This window comes from Vigna unguiculata, chromosome 3 (assembly GCF_037176805.1).
Source record: "Vigna unguiculata cultivar grain cowpea cultivar isolate G323 ecotype 2 chromosome 3, ASM3717680v1, whole genome shotgun sequence".
NCBI classification, from domain to species: Eukaryota; Viridiplantae; Streptophyta; class Magnoliopsida; order Fabales; family Fabaceae; genus Vigna; species Vigna unguiculata.
This window is the reverse complement of record NC_140794.1, coordinates 4,706,740-4,733,126: the sequence shown is the minus strand read 5'-3', so window position 1 is coordinate 4,733,126 and position 26,387 is coordinate 4,706,740. Positions and strand designations below refer to the sequence as shown.

At 30.9% G+C, this 26,387-nt stretch overlaps 2 protein-coding genes across 3 annotated transcripts; one reads left to right on the top strand and one right to left on the bottom strand.

Moving 5' to 3' along the window:
• Positions 1–1,697: 1,697 nt before the first annotated feature.
• On the bottom strand, positions 1,698–14,674 carry LOC114177638 (MACPF domain-containing protein At4g24290-like). Its single transcript, XM_028063064.2, has 7 exons — positions 14,210–14,674; positions 13,222–13,460; positions 12,268–12,442; positions 7,534–7,587; positions 6,774–6,966; positions 3,631–3,797; positions 1,698–2,680 (listed from the first exon to the last, which is right to left on the bottom strand). Exons 1-7 carry the CDS (start codon positions 14,459–14,461, stop codon positions 1,997–1,999), a joined length of 1,764 nt encoding a protein of 587 aa, XP_027918865.1. The 5' UTR covers positions 14,462–14,674; the 3' UTR covers positions 1,698–1,996.
• A 6,803-nt stretch (positions 14,675–21,477) lies between these two features.
• LOC114178720 (MACPF domain-containing protein At4g24290-like) lies at positions 21,478–25,829 on the top strand. 2 transcript variants are annotated; one of them, XM_028064777.2, is made up of 6 exons: positions 21,478–21,916; positions 22,171–22,409; positions 22,849–23,050; positions 23,491–23,674; positions 23,863–24,029; positions 24,711–25,829. In XM_028064777.2, exons 1-6 carry the CDS (start codon positions 21,662–21,664, stop codon positions 25,356–25,358), a joined length of 1,695 nt encoding a protein of 564 aa, XP_027920578.2. In that variant the 5' UTR covers positions 21,478–21,661; the 3' UTR covers positions 25,359–25,829. The 2 variants fall into 2 exon arrangements, with proteins under 2 accessions (XP_027920578.2, XP_027920579.2); XM_028064778.2 differs by having other exon boundaries at positions 21,708–21,979.
• The last annotated feature ends 558 nt before the right edge of the window (positions 25,830–26,387 follow it).

Here is a 26,387-nt window from a genome sequence, read left to right as displayed (position 1 = left end):
CCAGCTTGTGTATCAATTTAGACCAGTTTAATGTTTGTTTTGACTTTTCTATAAAAATAATATAAGTTCAAAATAATGTTAGCTTACGTTAAAAATAAAGCAATTGTTTAATAATGTAAAAAATGTAGTTCAATGTCGTTTTAGGGCAAACAATGATGATTGTACATTAGTTTATTGTTTAATACTAAAGAGGCAATCCAATTGGCAATTGAATACTGCAAAATTAAAATTTATCAAACGTTTTATGATGTTGAATCAAGACCAAAACTATTATGTATGTCAACTATCCAAATCATGTGTTGTCACTAAATGAAGGGTCAACATACATAAATAGTTAAATTTTGCATTCCCAAAATCATAATCAATATTATGAATTTTAATAATCTGAATTTTCAAATCCAATTAAACTTATTCAACACAATGTATATGTTCACACATGGTGAGTGACATGATATTTATGCATCATTGTCTATTATCCCCCCACATGTATAATTCGTTAGTTTCACTTTGTGTAAGGACATTTATAATATAGATATCATACTCAAGATCGTAGACTTAATATTTGAAGTTTATAAAACGTTCTTATAGATATAAATCATCTTATGAGGTAAGATATAAGATTCTGCATGTTAAATAAAGTGCTACGTAAAAAAAAAAAAAAAAAACTGTCTTAAAACATCTTTTTCTACCAATAAGTGAATGAAAAACTATTAGTGTGAAAATCTTATAAAATGTCAATAAAAAATAGTTTAGATTCTGCCTAATTGACTAATTAGGTTAACAAAATTGTGATCTCTTAAAAAATTAACTTAGTTTGGACCCATAGTCTTATATTAATTATTTTAAATCAGGAAAAAAAACTATATATTTATAAATAGAGTATTTGGATTACTCCAAATCTTATACATGATCTTTAAAACATGAATACTCATAATATACCACTTTAATAACATTTTTCTGTCAATAATATTACACCAAGCATAATATGTTTCAAACAATTTGAGTAAATAAGATAAATCTCCTTTTGAGTTATTGAACAAAAGGGTATTTTTAACTAGTCCCAAATATTGCAGCTAGATACAAAGATACTAGTATTTAAAAATAACTCTATTCTTGTGATTCCATATATCTATATGATATAAATCCACAATAAAATTTATAGGAAAAATATTGAAAATGAACAATTAATTATGGTGTGTCATACTTATACCTACTCATCTATTCCATATATTCTATACATTTAGCTTTTTAGTACTAATATCTTTTCATTTTAGAATGGATATTTCGAAATAGAATTTTCACATTCCCAGTGACACTTTTGTTAAACACTCTATTTGTTTCACTAGTTTTCTTTTAGGTGTATACTGTGTTTTATACAGTATAATTACGACTACAATAAATTGTTTAAATTTATATCAATTTGGTAAAAATAGCTTTTGGATTTTCAATTTTTATAGGAAAGTATTGCTACAAATAAAAAATAGTTACAAGTATAATGTTTCTATCTTGCATGCGACTTTGTTATTCTTCACACTTGTATTATACTAAAAGTTCAGCTGGAACAATGTATTCACATACCGTTGAAATTTGTCTTATGATAATAGAAAACTTCTTTTTGAAAGAGCTTATGATAATGGTTCATTGTATGATAAATACTTCTGAACTAAGTTGTTTATGCAAACACACTAATTAGGGTATGAAATGAATGTCCCCTCATTGTCTTGAGAGTAAAATTTAAGTGGAACTACTGCATAGAAGTCACTGACACAGGAATACATTCAAACAATCAGGCAGAAAAAAATGAAACGTGCATGACTACACAAGCCTTTCCCAAAACTACAACAAGGAATTCCCCAAAGGTATCTGCAGTGCAGGTATACACAAATAATGGCAAATGTACACAGGAAAAGAATCAGTTACTATTATATACACACACGTCCATCTCATTGAACTTTACCTGAGGAGATCATCTTCTACAATCCCTCATTTGATAATTTCAAAAATTTCCCACCTCTTCATCAGGTATCACGGTTAAAAGAGAGTATTTTACTTTAAGTGATATCTTTCCCTTCTCCACGAAAAGCCTTGCCCCAGACACAACCCAGTAGCCAGGAAAGTCTTGTGGCCCTCTTGTCATTTCAGTTGTGTCAACAAACCTTAGAAGTTTGGGTGACTGAGTAGGCACAGGAGGCCCCCCAGGGTATAAAGCAGAGTTGATGTTCACATCCGACGGCCGCGGCGGCGGTGGCTTTTGTGGACCTGAGAAGTGAGTGCTGATCAATGTTGAGATTATTCCAGACTTCTGGGTCAATCCAGGAGAACCATCCCACTGAGGTTCTTTCACCTTGGTTGCACGGACAACTTTAGAGAAATGAAGTCTTAGAAATAGAACTTTCTTAAGACCAGTATCTCCAACTTCGAAGTGAGCACCAGTCACAACAGCATGTTCATCATCTGATTGAACAGGAGCTGTGCAAACATGAGAGAAACTCTTCCACTGAACTTTCTCATAGTACTTGCGTTCTGAAGAGTCATTGGATGCATTCCCATTAGGCTCATCCTGGAGTTGGAAGGTTTTGGGCAGTGAGGAGAGGTGCTGTAAATGGATTGCCAAGCAGTTACTTCTTTTTCCTTCCAAATACAATCGAAGGCCTGTCACAGGCTTCTTTCCCACATCAACCTGTATGTAAGTGGATCAAGTTTGTGACATTATGTACAATACATCTAAATAATGAATGCATTAGCAAACTACTTTTGATGACTAAACAAAGAAACAGAAGGCTAATGGGTTATTATTTTCTGTCAAAACAATTTAGAAAATATAGGGTACAAAAGTAAACGTGACAAGAGTGACATGCAGCCCCCAGAAACATAAAATCTAGTCATTAAAAATTTTAAATGAAATACGAAGTCTGTTCATCTGTTCACACATTGATGTGAAGACATACACTTTTGTTTCTGATTTTCACTTTTGGCTAAAATATCCAATTACATAAGTAAAATCCACACACACACACACAAAAAAAAAAAAAAGCAAAGGTACACACATCAGAGGATATATTCTAATTGTACTTCTCGTCTTCTGAGAACAACTGGACAAATTTACGGAAAAAAATCAGTAAAGCATCCTCCAAAGAAAAGCACAAATGGCATACAACAAAGCAGACTGTAACCCCCAACTTTAAGGTTATATTTCTTATTGTAAAAGAAGGCTATATTTCTTTAGTTTCAAATATCTCTATTGGTGGATTGGACCAAAATGAAAATGCGGGAAAAAATATATTTTATCACTATAATTCTGCAAAATTGACCAAGAAAAACTGACCAAATGCTCATATTTATACTGACACTCCACGTCCAGTACAAGAGCAACTAGTACAAACCTAGAACAGCAGCACTTCTAAAACAACAAGAATCCTAATATCCTCAGTCTCTCAATTTTTTAAAATTAAAGAAAACAGAAATAGACCGTATTTTCCTTGTTACGGTTATATAACTGAGGAGGGGGAAGGGACATGTATTAAAATGTCCATTCACATTTATTGAAGATAAGTTGTAGAAATCACAGATTCAAAGATAAGAACAAACCAACTAGATACAAAAAGTTCAACATAAATCTGGTAGCATTACCGGTGTTGTATTTACATAGAGCTTTGGACCCAGGAAACTGAACTGTAAAGATGCAGTGTTTTGAGGCTTCCTTTCAGGACCAAGGGCAAGCTCACCAAATACAGGGGCCCATTGCCTTGGAAGCTGAAACTCCAAAAATTGATGCAGTTCTTCAATTGGTGGTTTATCTGCAGTCAAGTTACATAGGATGACGATTGCATTTTATTAAAAGACATGTTTTTTAACCTCCAATGCAAGGATTACATTTGTGGCATATATTTAGATCATCTCCAACAATAGCATACAAAACTATAATTACAATCAGCAATTTTCTGATAATCGTTCCCAATGAATTCAGACAAAAAATGACAAAATATATTGAAAATAATAGACCCTTCGATAATATAAAAGTTAGAGGGAGATCTGGTGTGGATGTCCTATGTTTCATTAGAGCACCAATAGTTTGATGTTCTCAAAAAAATGCTAAACAGCTTGGGTTTCAAGATCTTATAGCCTAACTAGGAATAGAAGACATCTATTTAAAACTTGTTTGACTTCAAAGTAAAACTAATTGACATTAAGCAAAGTTGTCTAATAGATAGAACTTGCAATATAAGAAATGAGACAAGATATGTGCGACTTCCCAATACTCCCCTCCACAAATGTATGCCAAACCAAAATATACAATTACGAAGATGAGATACAGGTTCTGATACCGTGTCAAATTTCATCCTAACAAATTGGCACTATATGAAATTGCCTAACATATATATATATATATATATATATATATATATATATATATATATATATATATATATATATATATAAGTCGTATCCCAAGAAGTGAGACAGACAATGTGGTACTTCCTATAACACCCATCTCCACGGAAGTCTGCCAAATCATGTGGTACCAATTGGCATTAAGTGAAGTTACCAAACCCACACCCCAAAATTTGAGGCAGATGATGTGGGACTTTCCAACACTCCCCTCCCACAAGAGTTAAGACTGGCAATGCAGAACTTCACATAACAGCCCTTCCACATATGTATGCCAAACCATGCTAGCCTACCAAAATAGTTCATTACCAGTTGGCATTAGGCAAGTTACCAAACATGTATCCAAGCCGGATCCCAACAATTGAGACTCACCCCCCAAAGAATCAAAATAGGCAATTACTAAGATGCACTCTAGGCTCTCATAACATGTTACATTTCAACTTAAAACCAAATGACATTAGATGAAATTGTCTAGCAGATATACAAGGCACACCCAAAGAATTAAGGGGGGGTGATGTGAGACTTTCCAACACCCGCCACCCTAAGCTGTAAGTGCATAAACATTAATATAATTATTAGGAAAATAAACCAAAAATCCTTTAAATTTGGGGATTCACATACAAAACTAATTTGGTGGCTTTTTATTCCTTTCACTAGGACTGATTATGTTCCTTTTCTGCTCTGTGTATCATGCTATCTATTTTTTTATGTATCTATCATCTTATTGAATCAAAGATTTTGTTCTTCCATTCAGGCATGAAAATGGTGTAGGATGGGAGCAAGTTTGATTATCTCATCCTTATCTTCGAAGTAAAAATTCATTCTCATCCTTATAGTCAATAGGTATGAAAAATTTGTTTCATCCTCATCGAATAACCAGGGTATACTTGTATCCACCTCCTTCCTATTTCAAATATTAATTAAACAACTCTTTTTTACAAAAAAAATAAAAATCATAGCAAATGAACATGATTTTATAAAATATTCAATGTCAAAAGAACACACTTAAAATTGAGAGTCAAATATTCTAATTTGAAAAAAGAAACAAAAAATATTAAAAAGGAGTAGAAATAATAAAATGTGTGCCCTAAAATTTATTTGATTTAATGAAATTGATGTTTGTGTTTCATGAAATGTAGTACACCATTTGAACGAAACCACGTGAATGACAAAATGTATAATAAAGGTTGTAATAAGAGAGATGTACCCTAAGGATCAGAATAAACTTGGTGAATATTGAATAGTCAAACAATAGTTGAGAATGAATGAAAAATTGTGTACAAAAAAAAAAAAAAGGGTTTTCCAAATGATATGAAACTAAGGACAAGAGAAACTAAGGTCAATAGAGAACACTAAAGATGATTTTTTTAGGTTACCTAAAACTATAAGTGTTTTAGTAATTTAAAATGCAGACGGATACATGTATGGGGATGAGATGGATATGTACATACTCATTCCCATATAGCCAATTTCAAAAATAAGGTATTATCCATACCCATAGCTGGTCAATGCGGGAATTGTCCATCAAAATCAGGACTTGTTTAAACAATACCCATAGGAACGGGTCTATTTATCATCCCTACTTCCATTGTAGTTTCTCTTTACAGTAACTAATGTTCAGCACCTGTACCCCCATTTAACTAAAGTTGCTTGATTATATGATTAAATAACTTATACCATGTATATATAAATGCTAACAAATTTAATGTTACACAAGATTCATGATATATTGATAATAAACAATAAAAGGTCATAAGTTTTAAGAAAAACATATAAGTAAATAAGATAGGTCAAGGAAACAAACAAAATCTAAAAGCATATTTATATTTCAAATTTCAAATACAAGACATATTAAACATTCAAAAAGAAGTGAGGGTGGGTATTGCACATAGAAAAGAACATAGATGATAGGGGATTCAGAACTCACAATTAAGGTGATTCAGAGTTCAAAACAGAGAAAAGAAGAGAAGGTGAGGGACCCAAGATATCTTGCTGGAAAGAGGTGGGTGTTAGTCAAACAATGTGGGTGTCTCATAGTAAATAAAAGCATGGGAAACTACATCAATTAGTGTTTTTTAATTTTAAAGAGGAAGACAATCTCAACTTTGCCCCGAAAAATTCCAAAAATGCTGCTATTTTGAGGGCCAGAATGGGTTGCTAAAAATGCCTCCCTCTACAGCCTCTATTTTGACTGCTATTGCATAACTCACTGCAATTCAAAACAGTGGTGGCACATGACATCACCACAATGCTATGGTGCACCACTGATAACTATGCTAAAGAAAAATTATGAGGTTTTCTAACAAATCAAAAACAGATCACATCTAAGTAAAATTTAAATGTAAATATAAAAATGGCTAAAGGAGTCGAACTTAGCTGCTTACATCGTAAATAGAGATTCATCGCATGAGTTAAATATCCACTTCCATTTATTCCACCAAGCAGAGATGTAATTGGTACAAATGACATTGATATCACATCAGGTTGAGACAGAACAGTTTGGCACCAGTCACTATGGGACAAAGATTTTTTCCCATTTCCACCTTTCCTCTTGCATATGAACTTGATATCCTGCACCTATATTGTTCAATCAAAAGAGAAAAAAAATAAGAATAATTATTGTGTGACCTTTGTATTATTTATTTATTTTTACTAGTGGACCGAGACGACATTGACACTGAAAAGGGCATCAATTTGAGGACTACCTTGGCTGGAACGATTAAATCAATGATGCATCGAGGCAAAAACAAATAATATTGATCCCACAGACCAAATTCAGATGCTAAAATGATGGTTATGGTATTCAACATCAAAATACTGGGTTGAACATACAATTTCAAAGATTAAATATCTAGAACAAAATGACACAAATAATTTCGGATTAATAAAGCTCTAAAACAACAACAGATAGAGCAGGAAAAGTCTCTTTAGTAACAATATTAAAATTTGCATCAGAAAACACATGAAATTTTACAAAATAAAGTTGAACAAACAAGTCGATCAGCTATATGTTACACAGCAATTTAAATTTTAAAAAATTAGTAAAGGAATCTGGTAGTAGTTCTGTAAGCACAAACCAATACGAGAAAACTGAAGGATCCTGAACCTAGCATAAATTCAATTTTTAAAATAAAATGTAGTTACCTCTGATTCATAGTAGGAACCAGCTTGAATATCCATAAAACCTAGAGTATTGTCCTGCATAGGAAAATGTAATATTTTCTTCAGAAAAAAGAATAAATGTTATAAATGGACTGACTTTGCCACAAATAAATGGTATCTAGCCCTGTATCCCACAGGATGGTCCTTAGGATTTCTTTATTTTCATTTGATCTGTTTTTCTTATTTTACTCCTGATTATTCAGTCTTAATAGCAAATATATTATACTTTCATTGTTGCTCCTGATTTTAAAAAATTCATTGGAGGACACAAAATGAAAGATTTTAAATTTGTTTCTAAACTACCACTTACAATGTAAAGCGGTTCCATACACAATTCCGTTAACTTATGAGTTAGAACATAATACAAGATGTAAAAAGTGACTTGTTACCAAAATATTCTAGTCTTTTACTGGAAACATATATTTACATTAGTAAAGGACTTGAATATCCTTTTTATTAAAGACCAGGATAATCATGTTATCTAACATTGGACATATCCTACAATCTAAAGATCAATATCACTTGAATATAAGCTTTATAATTTTAAATTTTTTTAAAGCTTCTACACACTCAATGAAACTGGCCAAAACAAAACCACAACAATTTTCTTTCCCAGTAAATGGAGTCTTAGCTTTTAGTTGCATGAATCCTCTTAGAAAGTGGGCTAGTCCATCTCCAACAAATCCAACATTGTAAGGAAAGTAAATCATATCCCATGATTCTTGTTGTAAATATGGAAACTCTTATATTATAATAGCTTAACTAGAGGAGTAAGTAGCTGACTTATAGGTGCAGAATCATCAAATTAAAGATACATATTTGTGTATATATTCGTCATATGTTTCTTAATAAATCAGAATCCTATTATTCCCTATTTCCCTTTACTTTTACAAACATTGCTTTTGTATTCTAAGACTGAGTCTTTCGAAAGGCCACATGAGCACAAAGGTTTCTTATGGTTTCTCATAGAGTTATTTTCGTCCTCCACTGTCTCTATTTATTCGGCAATTCTCCATGTGATCAATTCTTCTTACAGGACCTTCTATAGTTCTTCATCTCACAAGACCGAACTGTCTTTGGAGAAATCATATCATGTTTCCTCAACAGGTGCTTTTCTCTCTAAGATACACATTGCTAATTATATCTTTTGTTGTATGTTACTCATCCACTACAACATTATCAACTTTGCAACGCTTAGCTTATGTTCTCGCTGGCACTTTACCACCCTAAACTAATGGAATGCATTTTTTTTCCAACTGACTGCTTGAACACAATGAACACAAATCAGTGAGTTACATTACGATATACAAATTTAGTACCATAACGCCTAAAGCATTTGGTATTCATGGGTAGTATTGATGTCTAGGGAGTTGCATTGGCGTAGGAAATATTCCTCAATAAGTCTATCAAGAGTCTATATATATGTATAACATGCAGAACATACATACTAAATTCTGGTGAATAATAAAGCATTCTCCTTAGAGTTCGTGGGCAACAGAATATGTTGAAAGGCCAAAACTCCACCGTATAAGCACGGCAGTGTGGCCTATGAGCCCAGTTGCCGCCACTAAGGATGGCAACAGGACGTGACGGGGACGGATTTCGCTATCCCATACCCATCCCGTAAAAAAAATTCATCCCATCCCCATACCCAAATCCAACGGGTATCAAACTTTTATCCCATCCTCATCCCTACCGGGTAACGGGTATAATCTCGTACCCGTACCCGTTTCCCTATTACTTCAATATAAATTTTAATTAATTTTTATAAAATAATAAAAAATTACGGTAAAGGAAACATAATATTATCAAATATTCAATATTAGGAGGATGATTGTTTCTTCGATATCAAATACTTTTAAATAAATCATAATTGTTTACAAATTTCATGAGAATCAAAACATTTATTAAATTTGCAAATTGCAAACATTAATGAAACCTAGTTGATAAGATTTAAAAATATTTTGAAAAAAATTTAAAGGAAAACAAATATTCAAATTAAAATATATTTTAAATGTTTGTTTACTTCAATTTTTTAAATTCTAATGTATCTCTTTTTTTATACACTAATAAAAATGATAATACATCACTTAATCAAAATGACACAAATAAAAAATAATAAACATAATAATAAAATTTTAACATAGATATTGTATCTTTTGAATTCCAATATATGTTGGATGGTGATAAAAAAATATTCATGGCAATTACATTAAATTTTGATATTGTAGTAAATAAAAATTATTTATACAATTATAGTGAAAAAATTACAGTATGATTGATATAATGAGTTAGAAAATAAAAAATAATTAGATAAAATATATTGAAATAGTATTCTACATGATGAAAATAAATAACAAATAAAAATATTAAAAAATTAACAAATGTGTGCCTTAGAAACAAAATGAGAAACTATTGAAAGAGATCGCACAAAGAAAAACAAATTTATAATTAAGGGTTATGATAAGATGAAAAATACCTTAGACATCTAAGAACACTTTTCAAATATCAACATATATACTCAATGGTTGAGAAATAATTATTTTAGCAAAACAAAAGAGTTCTTTAAATGAAACAAAAGTTAATAAAAGAAAGTGAAGATTTTTTTTTATATTACCTAGTAAATGAAAAGTTTATGCTATTAAACACTTAAATTAAGAGTAATAAACATACTCATGTGAAAGAAAAATATAGAATAAATAAAAATATAAAAGAATAATAGAATATTAAAATATGAGACATAAAAAAATTTTAATTGACATACATCATTTTAACATAATTACATAAATGTTAATGATAAGATGAAAAATATTTTGGAGATGCGAATGAGTTTCATGACAAACCAAATAATTAGAAGAAACAAAAAATTGAATATATATATATATATATATATATATATATATATATATATATATGATTACTTAATTAATTGTGAATATTTTAATAATTTAAACGATGACAGATATATGGCGGGAACGGGTATTATGGTGGGGATATGTACATCCCCATAACCATTCCCATACCCAATTGAAAAAGTCGGGGATTCCTCATACCCATACCCAGTCAATGTGGGGATTCCCCGTCAAAACGGGAACGAGTTCGGACAATACCCACGGGGACGGGTTTATTTGTCATCTCTAGCCGCCACACTGGGCCTCCCTTCACAAATTGCCTATGGTGGTCAGCCAAAGTACCTGTCACACCATTCCATCACAGCAGCCATGGTGCAACTATTTAACAACATTGATTCATATTCTCTATATTCTCTCTAAAATATGCTAGGTTCCTCTTTATCTCCCTCTCTAAATTCAACATGGTAAGAAAGTGTTACTGTCCACCATTGAACTAGAGATATGATAAATGTAATCCTTATTTTGGGTAATCCTCATCTTACAAATTAATTTTGCGAGATTAAATTAGACTCAACCCAAATTCTTATCAAAAACTACCCTATATCACTTATTGGGTCACCCTTATTTCCCGTGCACCAGATATTTATTTCTATGCAGGAGGGGAATTTGCTATTAGGTTATCTGCTTTTGTCCACCCTCCAAATGTCTAATACTGACCATTGAAGGGGTGGGGTGGTGGTGAGGGGGTTATTGATATCTCACATTCTCTAGAAATTTGGCCAATGTAGTTTTTATAAACCTTGGACAGTTCGGATCTCACCTTAAGACCCTTCAAATTTGGGACTCCCAAATTTTTCATGTATTTATTGTTTCCTCAGCCCGTATTCCAGAGTGTTTTCAATCTTGTCACCTCTGTTCTGATACTGCTGGTTTACGCTCTCCTCCATTTTGTTATCTCATCTGACACATTCAGTCACTCTTCTGGTCACCGATGCTGTAGTCCACCACACCACACCAGAAAAAGAAAAAATCTAGCATGCTATTATTGTCAGTGACATTTTCAACAACTTGCCACTTTTACTTTCTCTATTGTGAGTCATAGCAGAAGCTATAAGCCTCTACATTTACTATCCATATTGACGTGATTTTGTTATCAAGAGCATGTAAGTTACCCAGATACAAACATTATGTGTTCCAATTTCCTGATATGTTCACACCCAACCACTGTTAGAGAAATGGTTGGTTTCCAATCATGCCCTATGTTGTCCTTTAATTGTATTTAGTACACACCATTGGAAATCTCATGTCGATTAGAAATACTTTTAAAGTATTGTATATAATTGAGTACAATCCTTACCTTCCAAGTTGATCTTGTGAGACTAACTTACACTTAAAATTTACTTTCTAGGATGGTACTAATGTCTATCATAGCAAAGTTTGTTGAGTTTATCGTGTCATCCATTATCAACTTTCATTGGACCACTATCCACAAATGAAGTGTGTTGGAGATCCCACACTAACTAAATATATTATTATACTCAAATATCTATACCTCTAAATTCCACATCCACGATACTAAAAATCTTACAATCTCCATTTTTTCATCTCCATCCAAGACAGTGCTAGTAAAATATTGCTGGATTTACATTTCAATTATTCCTTTTTACTTCTACTTGATAAAAAAAGAATTTGATTCAAAAGTTTCCCATCACAACTGTAACATACCACTGATTCCATCTTTCAACTCCCTCATCAGGTATCATACAAAAAAGAGCATACCCTCATTGTAAAATGGTGTAACCTTATAGAATTTACCAAAAATTGATGAGAATAAAAATAAAATTGGACTAGAAAAACTTCAAACCTTTTCCTTTTCATTAATCCTCCCACCAACAAAGAATTCATCTGCCATGTCCTTCAACTTTTTCTGTACAACGGCAGGTTGGACAGTAGATGAGTACTGCTGCTTTGCATAGATTATATCAGTTCCTCCTATTTTCACCCCAACTATGACATGAGTTCCATACTTCTCGATGAATCTGAAATGATAAGATCAAATATGAGTTCCGACTCCAACACTGCAAGTGGATTTGTTAATTGAAATGAATGGAAAAGGAGCAAAATATGTACACTAAACTTGTCAGAGTTCCAACAGACATAAGTTGGTATGTATGTATTAGCATACACTTATGAACAAAGTTATCAAACTCCATACTTAATTCTTAAACTCTTACAAGTTTACGTCCTAGATAGAGAAAATAAGTTAACTTGCTATCAAACTCTTTCCTGAGTAAACTTTATAAACTCATGATGAATTAGCATAAAATCTTGAGTTGACAACCCAGTCAACAAGTTTGAAATCAAAAGTAATCTTTTTGCCACCTTTTACCCAACAATGACAGTATTTTATTATACTAAAAAAATTGAAGAAATTATCTCCTTTTTTAATTGTTTTGACGTTAAGAACTTGATTTATGATGTAGTCATAGATGTAGCTTAATCTTATTTAGTTATAATGTATTATCACACTTTATTATCGTGAGTTGCTACTTTTCTTTATAATGATAGAGAAATATTGAATTATTGTTGTATTAAGAGTATTATGCTATGTATATATGTCATTAATAATTTTTAATATTTTTTATATGAAGAAAACTCTTGCGAATTTCCCAATTGAATTACAAGTTGAGTTTATCAAAGTTCCATGAGTTCATGTAAACTCTGGAGACTTTGTGCTAGCTATAGTTAGCTTTTTCTGGACAACTATTGAACACATCAACTAGGCATAATTCTATATATTGCTGAATCAAGGAAGTACCTTGTCAAGGCAGCCGGATCCCAGGACGAAGGAACAGCTTGTTTGACATGATCTTGAAGAACTAGCTGGGTTCTCTCAAATGCAATGTTGTAGAGTGTGATGGATACACCATCAAAAGCGAGAGTCTTGGTATCGGCAGCATCCTTTTGCCAAACTGATGTAAACCCAAACGCAACGTTGAAATGGCCCGTTGGAATCTTACCAGACAGTGACAACTCCTGGTTGAATTGCTCTGACATCTAAAACGAAGTACAACATAGTATTAAAGAAACTTATTAAAGAAATCCTCCACTTGTTAACAACAACATAGTATCCATCAACCTCAAAAACAAACTTGTTATCATCACACATTAACTTTCTCTTCCATCTCATAGCTAACTACTTTTCTTCTTATCAATCTAGTCATTTTTCATCACATAACTTATCACATCCACCACTTTCTATTTTATTATTATTTTTTTATCTCTCGTTTCCTCCCACCCATATACCCCAGAAAAATGGGGTGTGCATTCACAAATTTCCAAACAAAAAACAGAGAAAATTGTTTTTTAATTAAAAAAATACATTCCAACACGGACACAAACAACTTGTGCCCATTTGGCAAATATTCACAAACAACTCCCCAGCTATAAAACATGCCATGATGTCAAATCTGCGATTGAAGTTAATTTGAAGACACATCGTTCCATTATTTCTAATTAATTTTAAAATAAAAAATCCTTCCTCTCCACCCACATTAATATACTTCAAACTTAGTTACCCAAATGAAACCATGAACTCAACATTTTTCTACACAACCAACTTCAAGCTTGGTAAGCAGAACAAAACCCTCCACTTAAAATCCATGCTAAAAGTCAAAAAGAACTTTTCTTCCCTGAAAGAATATTTATTTATTATATAAAAACTAGATATTTACTATTGTGAAGTAACTTAAAACTAGTTACTAATATTTTCAGAGCCTGTGGGGTTGAGAAAATAGATATTGTACCTGCTGAAAAGAGAGAACATCGGAGCACAGTCTCATGCGGTCGCCTTTGTCACACTTGATGGATTTGGGGACATTAGGGATAGAAATCCGAGGAGGGAGTTCCACAGTTCGGAGGTTGTCGTCGTCGATAGCGATGAGTCTGGAGTCGTTCTTGCAGAATTTGAGCCTGAGATCGTTGGTGAGATCGTATCCCAACCCAATGACCCTTATGGCGTCTTCCGCCGCCACCCCCTTCTTTCTCCCCGGCAGCATCTCTTCACGCGCTCATCACCCAAAACGAAGTGAATGAAATTGGTAGGATGTGGTTTTGGTCCTCTTTGTGGGAATGGAATTTGTGCAGAAGAGAGAAGAAGAAAAAAAAAAAAGCAATGGATGGAGTTCACGAGAATTGGAATTGCGAATAGTGGGAGAGATTTGAAGGTGGCTGTTTGATAATGTCTATAGTCAAAGGAGACGTAGTATTATTATTATACTTCCCTTGCCTTATATTTGTGTTTTTATGTTATGTCTTTTCTTCAATATCTTTATGCTACAAGACTGGTCAAACTAGTCACCCTTTTCTAACTTTCTTAACCCCTTTTCCACCTCTCTCTCTCCACTTGTTTCCATTTTATCTCATTCCAACACTATGCATTTCATCGCAAAAATGTGAATCCAATAATATTTAATTTATATAAAAAATATAATCAATAATTTTATATAATCAATTACTTTAAATCTATAATGCACATGTTCCGATTCCATTTATACCAAATTTGTCCGAGAGTCATTGTAGTCATAGTCAGGAACAATCAACGCATTCTCGAGGCATTGGATTGTCTTGCTTTGGAGCAGCGTGAAGTTCTGTCATGATTTTGTTCTTAAAATGCACCTCAAAGGGTGGAGGGAAGTAAAATAATTTAAACTTCGCATAACCTCACCTCCTAAACAATGTAAGACTTATTGAATTGACCAGAAGAACACCGATATTTCAATGTAGATTCTCAAAATGGATTTTATAGTTGTGTATCGGATATGTATTTGTATTCTATACTTTAAAATGTTTTACCGATGTTTAGCGATAAAATTTTTAATCTATACATAAAATGATTAAAAAATATAAACATTAACATCATTTATATATATATATATATATATATATATATATGAATACTCTTGTAATCATTGATCAGATACATATTTCATAATATACATAAAATCAAAATAATAATATCATTTGTGAAAATAAAAAATTTTAACATTATTATTATCTCAGCGGATTTGAATTCAAAACATTAGAACCGTTATGAAAACGAAAACTTTTTTAATCTTCTAAGTATAGGCTTATTCCTCATTATTTCTTTACCTTAGTATTTTATTAAATTAAATAACAACTTGGAAGCTATACTTGAATGTTTCCATTTTTTTCTCAAACCTTACACACAGTGACCGTTCACTTGAATTTTGAATTTTAACCAAAACTATAAGTAAACTAATTTTTATACTTGGTCATGGCTTAAGTCACCGTGCATGAGTTTAGAAAAGAAGGTGAGCAATAAATAAAGTCAAAGAAATAAAATAAATTGTTTGCAAAAAAATAATTTATTGCATGCCCAGATTTTCCTGCACATAGGTTCAGTGCAAAAGAAATCCAATTTGGAATTATAAAACTAAAAGTAGAAGCATACAATTTTCTTTGATAATACTATTAAACCAAATAGAGTTTGATGTCAACTTTGCAACTAGTTTTCTTTCATTGGTGGGTTTTGTGCATAGGAAGAAGACTTAGGATTCACACCATAGAATATAAATACATATGGGGTTTTCCTCTGCGATTCCTTTACATAGAAATCACATGGAAATTAGAAAAATATTTTATTTTTTTTAATTGTTAAACTTGAATGATTTTTATATGCATCTTTGATCGAAAAGTGTAACATTCAATAAGATTGTCGTACTTATTTGACGGTTTGACGCTGTTAGTTGACACCAATCCATGATTTGTACAGCAAGTGTCCCAGGATTTCCCTACTAAATTATTATTCCGACACATATGTTAAAAATATGAAACAAATATTTTATATTAAATAAAATTAAAACCTAAGTTTCTTCCGATATATCCAATAAATTCTACATCATTTACGGTCAAGATCAAACAAAGTTTACATACTTCTATCTCTTTTCATTTTTCGAAGCGTTTTTTAAAAATAAAATCGTGATGAAATTCAAACACTCCAAAACAGACAATATATTAGGAACGCTGTCATTATTCTTAATAATATCTGTCGATTTAGGTCGAAATCGAGATAAGTTTTTTTTTAATTATAAATAATTTGAATAACGTTAATAACAACTAACTTTTATTTATTAAGCTTTTAGAAAACCTGCCGATTCATTATGCAAATAAGCATTATTTAAACAAATTAAGCTGTAAAAAAAGTGGTAGTGATTGTATAAAAAATTGAATATATATTTTTAGTGGAAAATAAAAGTATATAAAGCAATTTTATGATGATGTGAATAAATGTATCCCACAGAGTGGTTGGTAATGAAAGGGATATATACAGCTAACTTTGTTTCTAGAAAAGTCAAAGTTCGAGTACGGCTGCTATACCTCATTTCATTAATCAACACATGCCTTAATAAATATAATAATAATAATAATAAATCATATAAGATGAAATAAATATTACTTAATCCTTTTTATCATTGACAAAAATATATAAATCAAGTGTAGAAAAAAAAATCTCAATCTTTAATTTATATAAAACATTAGTTTGTTTCTATGTGGGAGTTTATGATTGGACCAAAATGGTTAGGAACCTAATTTTAATATCCGATAAATGGATATTTTATTTTAACATTTCGGATGATAATAGGATCGTTTTATCGTATAATGATTTGTCATAATGGATGTTTTCAATGATATAATTATTTAATATGTAATACATATTATTATTATTATTACTATAAAAAAAAAACAAATGAGAAATCAATGCTTCATGGTCAAGTATATATTGTTCTGTGTTGAAGCAGAAACTTGAATGAAAAAAATATTGAGATGTACACAAAAGAATTTTTTTTTTATTAAGCGGCGAAGTGTAGTTAAACATAATAACACGAGTTTTACCAAAGTCAAGATTAGAAGGGACATCAAAATTTTAAAATAGCAGTTTAAAGTGATATTATTATATTTCAATGTCTTAGTTAAGTTCTGAACTTCTTAGATGAGGAAAAACAGAGTGTTCAACACAAAAATGCGATTGAGCTTCAAGTTTTATTTAGCATTTTTCGGTCTAAAAATTCGAAACCTTAAATTCTAAATCATACATTTTTTTCAAAAAAGTTATATCATAAAAATGAAAGAATTTAAATATTTAGAAATATTTATTATGAAAAAAAAAAGTTTGAAATATTGGTGTGAATGCATGGTGATGGTGGGGTTAATATCCAGTTGAACCTATGGATTTGTTTGGTGGGAATCCAAAATAGAAGAAGCCCAGTTCAATGTAACTTGATTCCAATGCAAATATTATAAGTTTTTCAATACAAGGTCTAAGTTTTTTCTTCCACTTCATTAAAGAACAAAATAGTGTTCTTTCTTATGACTATAAAAGATCGGTACACTAATTTTTTTTGCAAGTTATTATCGAGAGTCTTGTTGTTTTACATTAGTTTCGTCTTCTCAAAGTCGTCAATATTCGTTTTCTTCATAAAAATCTTATATAGAGTTGTTGAACGTATTTTATAGTTGATGATTCTTCTTGCATTTACATAAGTTTGAGAATGTTTTTTTATAAAGTATTGATTTAAGATATTTTTGACAAATTATTTAATATGCATGACTTGTTTTACTACACTCTGGAGTATGGTAAAATTTTCTCAGAGTGACTTTATCTTTTGATAAAATGGCATAGTGGAATGTTTTGAGTAGGACAGAGAGATGTAAATTGGTTTAATTAATAAAAGTTAATATTTTAATTTTTTGTTTTCTAAATTTATCATTTTAATTAAATAATATTTTCTTTAAAATGTTTGCAGATTAATAAAATAGAAGGAAAAGAGAAGATTGACAAAAATATTTATATTGGTTTCCATACAGCTAACTTGTTAATATCTTAAATAGAAAGATTAACTTAATGAATCACTGAAATAAACTACAATACAGTAAAAAATAAAAGAGTTAAAGGATTTATAATAAACATTTATTGATAACACAAGAGATAAAGAATATTTTTTTTGAGTAACAGAGGATGAACATCTTTCCTAACAAACACAATAAAAAATTTACAATACTAACGTTATTCTCGAAACTGGTTGAGTGATTTATAAATAGATTTTTCAAAATTAGGTTAAGAAATTGAAAAACCAAGTTGCATCTACTAGAGATAATCGATTATTGATTATTCCAAAGTATTTTTTGAAAACATTATTTATCCTTTCCAAAGTTATTTATGAAAATTAAAAAATGTGTTTTGAAAATTTTTACATAGTATTCTGTTTTTGGTTGTCAATGACAACAACTATGATATTTTCTCCAGTTTTGAGAATAACAGATGACACATATTTAACACAATTAATATAATATTAATGACCTAATTATTACACATTTCCGGAAATAAAAGTCAATATCACTCAAAATATACATTAAGATTTTTGGACAAATATAAATACTAAGGAAATATTTTAACTTATAATTTAAATTTGATCTCATATTTGCTGATAAAGGTAAAAAATATCTTACAAATTAATTATCTTGTTTAAATAAATATACATATATTATAAATAAATTTCTAGAAATATTATTAATATAATACTAAATTTAAGTATAATAAACAGCTTGGTTTAGTTTGATTTACTTTTCTATTTTGGATTAAAATTTAAATTTAATTCTAAAATGGTAAATCAGAAAAATCTAAAAGATAATAATTTTGACCAGTTTTCAACTCTTAGAAGGATTGTCAGATTTTTTTTATCAGTTTAGTTTCAATATTTTATCAAAAGTACTTATTGGTTCTATCATTACCTTTTAACATTTTTGTGTGTGGTTTTTTATTCATATGCTTTCACATTAGATTCTTTATGTGCAACTATCCTAATACTTTGACGTTAGTTTTTTGTTAATAAGGCTTTATTATTGATGTTGAAGTGTGAAAAATAACACATTTTTATTTCAAAAAGATTTAATTTCATAAGAATACAAAAGTTATTTCTCATATTCTTCTTACAAAGACCTAACCATTTTGACTGTTGATATCAACTCTAAATTTGATAAAACCTTTTATAATTAGAGCACATAAATTAAGGAACATAACTAATATTTTTATTAATATTAAAATTTCAAACTTTCTGTGAAGTTCTTCTATAAATATCTTATCAATCAAGCCTTTTTTATTATTATTTCTTAAACAAATCTGAATAAGTATATAAAGCATTTAAAATTCAAATGAAGAAAGCATATCACTTTCAATATTTAACTTTATTTCTAATTTTTTACTATTTCAAAATTAAGATAAGATTTTAAAAAGAATTATGAAGATACTTTGTCTGAGTAAAGTAATATAATTCTTTTGAAAGTAATGGATGACCACAATTATTTTACATTTTATGTTTTTGTGATTCTTTTGTGTTTCCTTCCTTTTCATAAAAAAATATTATAATTTAATTAAATACATTTTATCATTTGATATACATTTTTCATATATTATTACAACTTATTTTTCTTTATAAATTTGAATTTTATCAACTTGTTTACTTATAAATATTTAAATTAAAATTAAAAATAGACAACGCAATAATTGTCAGAATATTACAAACTGGTAACCAGGATAGAGAAAAGAAAACAAATAAACTAACGAGATAAAAAAAAATAGATAAAACACTAACTACAGTAACATAATAAAAAAAATTAAAATCAAAGTTTAAAAGTAGGTTAAAATACTCCGTTGGTCCTCGTTTTTGTAGCAAAATCTCAATTTAGTTTTTGTATTTTTATTAGTCTCAAATAGGTCCTTATTTTTGTAAATTAGTATCAATTAGGTCATTTTCGTTAGTAGAGAACTTACACCGTTAAGTAAGTACCACGTGTCAGCTTCTCGAATTTTTGAATTTTTTTTAAATATTTATGCCATGTGTCACTTCTGTAATATGCCACGTGTCAATCTAATATGGTGACACGTGTCAAATTAATGTATGAATCTCAATTTGGTCCTTTTGTTAATTTGATTTGATTTCAGTCCCAAATTTTTTTAAAATAATTTTAATTTCATATGCTCCAAATTTAGAACAAATTTAATTTTTTTATAAATGTAATGATGATACTTTTATTACAAGTGATATTTCTATAACATATTTTTAACAACATTTAATTTATTTAAATTTATATTTTACATTAAACTTTATTTAATTTTATTTTAAAATTATAAATATATAAATTAATAAATTTATATTTGAAATATTTGTATAATATTCAATATCAACAATATTTTAGAGTTGGCTTAAAAATAACAATTTTATAAATTCAAATTTAAAATTTTAAAATAATTTTATAAAAAATTAAAATAAATATATTTAAAATTTTAATATTAAATATAATTAATATTATTAAAATATTTAATAAAAATATCAATTTTAATAAAAATAATGATAACATTATATAAAAGTAAAATTTGGTCTAAATTTGGAGTGTCCGAAATTGAAAATTTAAAAAAAAAATTGGAACTCAAATCAAATCAATTTAACAAATATGAGGACCAAATTAAGATTCATACATTAATTTGACACGTGTCACCATATTAGATTGAGACGTGACACATTACAGAAGTGACACGTGGCATAAATATTTAAAAAAAAAATCAAAATAAAAATAAAAAATTCAAAAAAACGAGGAGTTGACACGTGGTACCTACTTAACGGTGTTAGTTTTCTACTAACGGAAATGACCTAATTGATACTAATTTACAAAAATGAGGACCTAATTGAGACTAATAAAAATACGAGGATCAAATTGAGATTCTGCAACAAAAACGAGAACCAACGGAGTATTTTAACCTTAAAAGTACTAATAAAAATTTGAATACCATTTTTTTCTATCTACCAAAATTACTTATTTTAGATAAATAAACTTATATTATTACTATCATGTTTAAATTAAAGTTAAACTAGATTAGTAAGATGGAATTAAGCCTCTAATTATGCATAATTAGTAGACTCTTTCAAATTGTAGTATGGTTCAATTGGTGTCTCCTCGTAAGTACCCTTCTTCCTGGCTACTTCCTACGGTTTTCTGAAAGCCAAATCAACGGTCCCAGTTTCTGGTAAATGATGTATGAAACTTCTTACGAAGTTATTGTCTGTTAAAAACTGAGTCTTTGTCCGTGTTGACTTGGCTTGGTCTTAATCCAGTGTGTGATAGTTTCCTCTTATCCTTCAACTTTTGCCTTGCTTTCATGTTCTCTACCTTCAAATTTAGTAATGGCACCAAAAGTTTCGAGCTTGGAAGCAGCTCAGAAAGCCATAGACTCAATTGGGCTGGGTTTTGACATAACACAAGACATAGGTTTTGACAACTTTAAGAAGGGTTCAAGGTTGATATTTGTGGATGAGAAACAGTGCCGTCTTCTTGAGATTCCTGGAGGAGGGATTTCAGTTCCAAATGTCCCTAACTCTATCAAATGTGTCAGAGGGGAATCCATTAGAGTCTTCTCAGAAGTGCTACCCTTGCAACAGGCATGCTGATTATGAATATGTCACCATTTTTATATGCTTCGGAAGTGTTATCAGCATACTGTAGTACGCTTTTTTTTATCATATATTCTTCATTACTAGCTGAAATTTGTTAGATGTTACGAAAATTTGTTGCTTTTACTTCTTGTTTAGCCAATACTAGAGAATGCAATAGAAGGGTATGTTAGAAATGGAGTTGTTTGTTGCTATTGGCAATGCTGTGATGTTAATTTTTGTGATCCTATCCTGTGTTTCAGATGTTGGAGCACTTCAACCAGGAAATGTGCCTTGGTGGACGAACTGCATCGGGTCATTTCAGTGCTTCATTTGGGTTGTCCAGTCGAGGTATAAAGGATTTGACTTCTATCAAGTCTCTTGCTTATGATGGTTGGTTCATCAAACGCTATGCCATTGAATTAGAAAAGTATCATGGTGAACTCCTTGATCATGTCAAAGAAGCAGTGCCATCGTCGTGGGACCCTGAGGCCTTGGCAAGGTAAGACTTTGAGGCCTTGTAGTAGTATGGTGTAACAAGTTACTACTCCATGTATGAGAAGTGTTTTGACCCAGAAATTATGAGCTTCTCTTGCAGTGTTTACCGTTTCAACATACTTTTACGATCATGTTAGGTATTTTTAGCTCATTCATTACCACTCACCCAATCAATACTAGTTCAAACCTTTTTTTTTTGTTAATTTCAATCTATTTAGAGACTACATGTTATGCTTTCCTTCACCAGATATAATGCATCAAGTAGATAAACAATGTCTTTAATCACATCATAAATTTCAATCTGTATATTTCATAAATCTCCTCATACTCTGCTGTGTTAATTCTTCAATTATCAAGTTATGAAGGGATGTCTTGAATGAAACGATTTACATTGCATAACTGTATGTTCAGAATGATAAAATTTTTCTACTGATTCATGCAAGGTTTATAGAACGTTTTGGAACTCATGTGATAGTTGGGGTGAGCATGGGAGGGAAGGATGTTTTATATCTTAGACAAGGGGATACATCATATCTTGGACCTACTAGTATTCAGAAACTTTTGAAGGATACAGCTGACACGAAGTTCAAGGATTCTGCAGACAATCATTGCCAGGCTTCTGAAGACTTCAGTAAAGAAAAAGAGGTGTCATTATACTTCTTTATTAACTTGATTTAGTCGTTCTGGAATTTTTTAGTTCGAAATAGAAAATAAATATCATAATAGTTGTCATTTTGTGTCTGTCTAGCTTCACAGAATGCTTTGACCATCCTTTAGTACCATACTACCATGAATTATCTCTTTTTATCTTAAAATGAAATAACTCGTCTTGAAATTTTAAATTCTATATAGAATTCTACGGTGTCAGTGTCCTTTTATGGAATAAATAGTGTAATGTTACTAATAATGTCACAGCAAAAATATTCAATTTCCAGTATAATGAGAAATGCTTGGTCTGTTATGCTCCGTTAATACATTTGTGCCAAAGTCCCTCTCTTGCAATGCAACGGATGCTACAAACAAAAAGGGTTTTAAATTTCCTAACCACATTGATTATTCATAAATTCTCTCAACTGGGTTTGCAGAATCTTGTTATGATACATAGTAGGAGGGGTGGAAGCAATCAAACAATGTATCATGATGAATGGTTGGATACTATTGATTCGGAACCTGATGTAATATCACTGTTCCTTCTCCCTCTGACATCCCTTTTGAGAAGCATCCGTGGAAGTGGATTTGTGAGCCATGCCATAAATCTCTATCTCCGTTGTAAGCAATTATTTTATTTGTTTTGTTGCACAAATATTTCACAGTAGTAAGAATTTGCTCTTTAAAGGGGACATTCACCACTTTCCTTTGTTTTGTCAAGCATACTAGTAAATTGAGTTTTTCTATGATATTCTCTTTCTGAAACTGAAGTAGCTGAACCTGCGCATAAACTGTGATTGCTGAAACAGATAAACCTCCAATTGAAGACCTTCATCAGTTTTGTGAGTTTCAGCTACCAAGACAATGGGCACCTGTACTTAGTGAGATTCGCCTTGGTTCTCGTTCGAAGAATCAAGAGAACACCTGTCTTAGATTCAGTATCTTGGGTCCCAAGCTTTACGTAAACACCATTCCGGTAAGTTTTCCATCTTACAGTTTTTATGTACATTTTATGAGTTGAAGGGTTCCCATGCTTTCGGTGTTTTATAAACAGTGAGCAGAAAAAGATGTACCTTATTCTGGTTTTTCTTTTGTTCTATTATAAACAACATAAAGAAGGCACGAGTAGTTTCTCTACATATTTGTTGAATATGCACGATGTTGGTGTTTTTCTGTCTAGACTAGGTTAATGTGGAACATCATTGTTCATGATTTAGTTATGTTAGAGCAGTGACATTCTGTTTCTAATACGACCCTTGTGGTAGTAAACACCAACTCTGCATTTTACATACATATTGATAGAGTAGAAATACTCGGTGGCAGTGGCAATGACGGTGGCGGTAGTAGACCTACGTGTACATGAAGACGTGCAAGTGTACTTCTGGATTTTGTTAAAATTATTACTAAATATCTGAAAAAAAAAATATTTTGCTCTCGCTCATCTTATATATTTGTCCCCTGATTCTTTACTTTTACTTTAAAAGGTTATTGAATTAAGATTCAAATAGTTTCTAATTGTTCTCATTGACTTAGGATCTTAGTTCCGTCACTCGAGTACTAACATACTAGTAAACATTGACAACTTAGGAGATTTATGGTTTGTATACATTATACAATAATGAATTTGATAATCTTGGTTCCTTTTCCTTGATTGCAGGTAGATGTAGGGAATAGACCAGTAGTTGGGCTAAGATTACAATTGGAAGGGAGAAGAAGCAACCGGTTGGCCATTCACCTTCAGCATCTGGCTTCTCTACCAAAGTCCTTACCACTTTCTGACAACGCAAATACTTACTTATCTTGTGACTCATATAACTGCAACTTGCATAAGAAAGTTAAATGGAACTCTTTTTCATACGTGTGTACTGCTCCAGTTGAGTCAGATGATAGTGTTTCAATTGTGACAGGAGCTATGTTACAAGTTGAAAAGAAGTGTCTCCTTCTGAGGCTGCGTTTCTCCAAAGTAATCGGTGCCATTCTGCAGAAGCCACCTGAATGGGATCAATCCTCCAGTCTTGGCCAGTTTAGCATCAAATCTGGTGGCATCTTAGCATTCATTTCAAGAGAGGGACAGAGGGGCCTTCCAAAGCCAGGTGATAAAACCATTGGTTCAAATACATATTCTTCTGTGCGCCCTGCACCAGTTCACACACCAAAGCTTCAAAGGTTTGTTGACACAACCGAAATGATGAGAGGGCCAGAAGATACTCCTGGATATTGGGTTGTGTCTGGGGCAAGGCTTTCTGTTGAGCATGGCAAAATATATCTCCTTGTTAAGTATTCACTATTATCGTTTGTTATGTAAAGTGAAACTGAAGCTTCACAGAAGTGCTTAACATAAGTGTTTAATGATCACTCTACCTTCCATTGCAACCATGCAACGTTTGACTTCAAATGGAAGTGGAGTGAGCATTAAAACACTTCATAGAAGCTTCATATTCACTTTGCACAACAAAGGAAAATAGTGAATACTTAAAGCAGATATATTTTACCCTGCTCACCAGAAAGACTTGCTCTGGAAACAACCTATGCGAATAAAAGAATAATTTAATGTGATGTGGTAAGTTCTTAAACGATATAGTAAGTATACGTATACTATCAAATGCGATGAGTGTTTGTATACAAAGGTGAAAGAAATGTATATCATATATGGGTGTTTCACCTTAAAAAGTAGCATGATTTTATGTTTTAATCATAAGCTTTTATGATTTCATATAGTAACCATGAACCTGTTATTCACTTTTATTCTTTTATAGTAAAAATTCTCACTTGGTAATTCAGTCCTTGTATTATTTTTAAAATAGTTATTGTAATTTGGAGTTAACCCATATGTTATGTGATGGCATGTGCCGTTTTGTTAAGAAGCAAAATAACACTACAAATACCAAAAAAAAAAAAAAAGACTCGTTACAGACAACCTACACACGAGTGATAGTTTCCACTTCCTTTTCACGACCTACACACGTTATACTAAGTATCTTATTTCACCTAAGCAAAATCTACGATGGAAGAATTTTATCTTGCAACATAAATCACACGAAAGTCTATTTTATTTTAACCCTCAAATATACTATATTTTCAAATTTAATTTGACCCTTTTATTAACATCAACCAACACTATGTAGTAGCAACATCTAGAAAAAAAAAATAAAAATCTTTGATTTTTACATTTTAACATTTTAAATTTTCATAATTATTCTTCTACTTTTTTAATGAATATAATATTTTAAGTAAAATGTTGGATATAAGTACCATTTTATTAAAAATATAAAAAAACAAATGTATGGATCTACATTAAAACAATATAAGGAATGTATATTTCATTTATCAGGAA

Excerpts from the sequence above, each read along its gene's own strand:
- LOC114177638 (XM_028063064.2), bottom strand. The coding sequence starts at position 14,461 with ATGCTGCCGGGGAGAAAGAAGGGGGTGGCGGCGGAAGACGCCATAAGG. Across the intron at positions 7,588-12,267 it reads GGATTAATGAAAAGGAAAAG|GACAATACTCTAGGTTTTAT; the intron begins GTTTGAAGTTTT and ends TTTCCTATGCAG. Across the intron at positions 3,798-6,773 it reads GATGAATCTCTATTTACGAT|ATAAACCACCAATTGAAGAA; the intron begins GTAAGCAGCTAA and ends ACTTGACTGCAG.
- LOC114178720 (XM_028064777.2), top strand. The coding sequence starts at position 21,662 with ATGGCACCAAAAGTTTCGAGCTTGGAAGCAGCTCAGAAAGCCATAGAC. Across the intron at positions 23,051-23,490 it reads ACTTCAGTAAAGAAAAAGAG|AATCTTGTTATGATACATAG; the intron begins GTGTCATTATAC and ends CTGGGTTTGCAG. Across the intron at positions 23,675-23,862 it reads CATAAATCTCTATCTCCGTT|ATAAACCTCCAATTGAAGAC; the intron begins GTAAGCAATTAT and ends TTGCTGAAACAG.